The sequence below is a fragment of the Etheostoma spectabile genome, chromosome 8 (assembly GCF_008692095.1).
Source record: "Etheostoma spectabile isolate EspeVRDwgs_2016 chromosome 8, UIUC_Espe_1.0, whole genome shotgun sequence".
Taxonomy (NCBI): Eukaryota; Metazoa; Chordata; class Actinopteri; order Perciformes; family Percidae; genus Etheostoma; species Etheostoma spectabile.
Genome location: NC_045740.1, coordinates 6,283,736 through 6,286,628, shown reverse-complemented (window position 1 = coordinate 6,286,628; position 2,893 = coordinate 6,283,736). Strand labels below are relative to the sequence as shown.

General features: G+C 37.1%; 2 protein-coding genes across 5 annotated transcripts in view; one reads left to right on the top strand and one right to left on the bottom strand.

Annotated features, from left to right (window-relative positions):
• Positions 1 to 248, top strand: part of pkp3a (plakophilin 3a) — an 18,751-nt gene extending 18,503 nt beyond the window's left edge. For all 3 annotated transcript variants that reach the window (XM_032523112.1, XM_032523113.1, XM_032523115.1), the window contains one exon: positions 81 to 248. In XM_032523112.1, coding sequence (XP_032379003.1) covers positions 81 to 122 — 42 coding nt within the window. In that variant the 3' untranslated portion in view covers positions 123 to 248. The remainder of the gene's footprint in view (positions 1 to 80) is intronic.
• A 1,323-nt stretch (positions 249 to 1,571) lies between these two features.
• Positions 1,572 to 2,893, bottom strand: part of sigirr (single immunoglobulin and toll-interleukin 1 receptor (TIR) domain) — a 7,715-nt gene continuing 6,393 nt past the window's right edge. For both annotated transcript variants that reach the window (XM_032523133.1, XM_032523132.1), the window contains one exon: positions 1,572 to 2,349. In XM_032523133.1, coding sequence (XP_032379024.1) covers positions 2,177 to 2,349 — 173 coding nt within the window. In that variant the 3' untranslated portion in view covers positions 1,572 to 2,176. The remainder of the gene's footprint in view (positions 2,350 to 2,893) is intronic.

The window sequence follows — 2,893 nt, the reverse complement described above, 5'->3', positions numbered from 1 at the left end:
ATATATTAAATTAAACCCAAAAATCTATTGTTTCATGCCTATGCAGTGTCATAACACTATCTTGTTTCTTTGTGTTGCAGAAAGGGTTTTCAAGACCGGATTTTGCAGACATGTCAATCTAAAATCAAAAGTAACACGGTTAACTTCTACAACAGTGATCAGGCCACCAGCCCCCTGTGGAATATAAATAGACTGTTTCATTATTCAAAGATAACATAAGTTCATTTTTATCTGCCAAACTTTGCGATGTTCCACACAAGTAATGGAAGATCAACTCGATGGAAAAGGACTTTTTGTGTGTTTTTGAAACTCGATGGACAGTTAAAGAAATGTGGATCCGGAGCAATGGACTATTGATGGACTCTGTTAGACATGAGTGCACCTTAACCATTTACTCTCTTTGTTTGAACACTGTATGTTTTATTGTGGAATCAGGGATTTCTTTTCTTTCAGAGTGACATGTATTCAGATGTAAATTCAGCTGTTTCTGTTTCTGCCGTTTGACAACAGTTCACAACCTATTGATGGACAATGTTGGGGACAATTGTGCCTTATCTTGTCACTGTTGCACCTCAATCTCAGCGTGAATGCAAACAAGTGTGGTACTAACATGGCATTTTTGTAAATATTGCTTCTTCTTTTACACATAAATCAAATGTTTTATATATTGCAGCTGTGTACTTTGTATTTGTTGTTTTCGGATAGATGAACATGTTTATCAATGAGTGAAATTATAACATAGTTATATTGAATGTAAACCACAGGACATTTTAAAGAAATGTGGATGTTAATTTAGATTCAGAAATCTAGGGATAAGGATTGTGTCCCCAAAGTTGACTATTGTACTTATGTGCTTTTTGAAACTTGCATAATCTGTCTTGTCACACAAAATGCTAGCTATGTGACATTCATAATTGCTTTGTCAAACTGAACTTGTGGAGTACCATTATGTCTGTTTATTTTTCATACACAGGATACAGTCCTAAGTCCTAAATTTAATTTCGGAACAATTACAATAATTGTTGTTTTTGAGGTCTTTTTTGCAAAATCACACTTTATATTCAGACCCCATTCAAACTTTTCAATTTTGATTGGCAGGTATATTTTAATTATATTTGTGTAACTTGTAAGTATTCATACAAAGTTTACCTCAAAATTTTGATAAAATATTTGCTCTGCTCACTAAAAATCACTGCTCTGTGGTATAAATTGAAAAAGCAAAACCTTGTGTTTCTTTATGGCTTCTGATTGTTGTAATATTTGCTTTTGTGTTTGTGTACAGGCAGATGTATCATCTGGATTTTTTTCAGCTAATAAAGACATAATTTGGAAGTGTTGTGTCATTAATTAAGAGTTTCTCACGCATGTGTGCTGCAGCATCTGCTATGACTAATAAAGTGACACGAACATGGTGAAATGGCGGCCACTCCCTGTTTACATATTTGCTCCTGCTCAGACAGGAACAATACCAGACTTTCTCTGCTGCACCCTTATTAAGGCTCTTATTTCACCGCAGGTAATCATTACACCATGAGGACAAAGATCAGTCCCTACAGAGAGAAATAAGCAGGTATTTTGTCAAACTGCTTTATTGGTGTGATTGTTGTGATATCAGGGTGTGTTTATCTCACACACAAAGCCCCCACCTTTGCAGAGATCAAAAGCTATGAGTTCTTCAGTCATGAGCGTTGTCCTGCTTCAGTTGACTGGTGCGCAGACAGATGCGTGTTCCGTGTTCAAATCTGACTTTAAGACAGTGTCACATTTATTTTCCCTGGCATTCCCGAACTTCTGTGTACTGTAAGCTGTGAAATTATGACAAAGCATAATTGATCTTATCTGAGGTTACCCTGCCCTCTGCCGGGGACTTCATGAGAAATGTTGGCAGTGAAATGACAATCAAAAGTTACTTCTTTTCCTGATTGACACAAATAATTCAGATTATTTCTTAAAATATTTTAAACAGTAAAAAAAAAGAAATACATTAAAAACCAGTCTTTGGTAAAAAGGAAACAGAAAAACGCAACACTTCAATTTTAACAACACTCTGTACATATAATAAAAGAAAATAACTTTTTACCATATTGACTTATGTAGATAACTGTTAAGCAAAGCTAAAGTGATCTCCATGCAGTTGTTAACTTTTAGAGGTCAGTACAAGTGAGAGGAGTGTGGATCAAATGTCCTCCTCAGTGACCAGGCAGTAGAAGTCTGAGCGGGCTCCATAGTTGCGTAGTCCCAGATCCGACACGTCGATTTCAGAGGATTTGGGCTCAGCTACAGTGATTGGAGCAGCAGGGAAGACTGGAGCTTTAAAGGCCAGAGCCTTGTACACAGGGAGGCGGAGCCCTGCGGCAGAGAGAGAAAAGGTGAAACATGTACCCAAAATGAATGCAAATGCATTATATTGTTCATGTGTTGTTTATGTAAATGTAAAATATAAATTTAAAACAAAAAATTGTGTCACATTCTTTATTGCCTTGCAGGATGGGTAAAATGCAATTGTACTATACAGTTACAAGATGATGCTTCATGCAAAGCTGCTCAAGACTCAAAAAAGGAGTTGTTTGACATTTTGTGAAATACTTATTTGTTTTCTTGCCAAGAGTTTGATGTGAAGACAACATCATGTGAGCTTAGCTTAGCATAAAGACGGGAAACAGGGGGAAACAGCTAGCCTAGCTCTGTGCAAAGATAAATAAATAAATCTATTAGTATCGCTAAAGCCAGCTCACCACCAACAAAGTGTAAACACATTAGGGGCCCTATCTTTGAGATCCAAGCACACGGCGTGAAGCACACGGCACAGGTGCATTTAGGGCGTGTCCAAATCCACATTAGTTTGACAGATGAAAAAGGGGTCTGCGTGGGCGCATGGTTCAAAAGGGTTGTA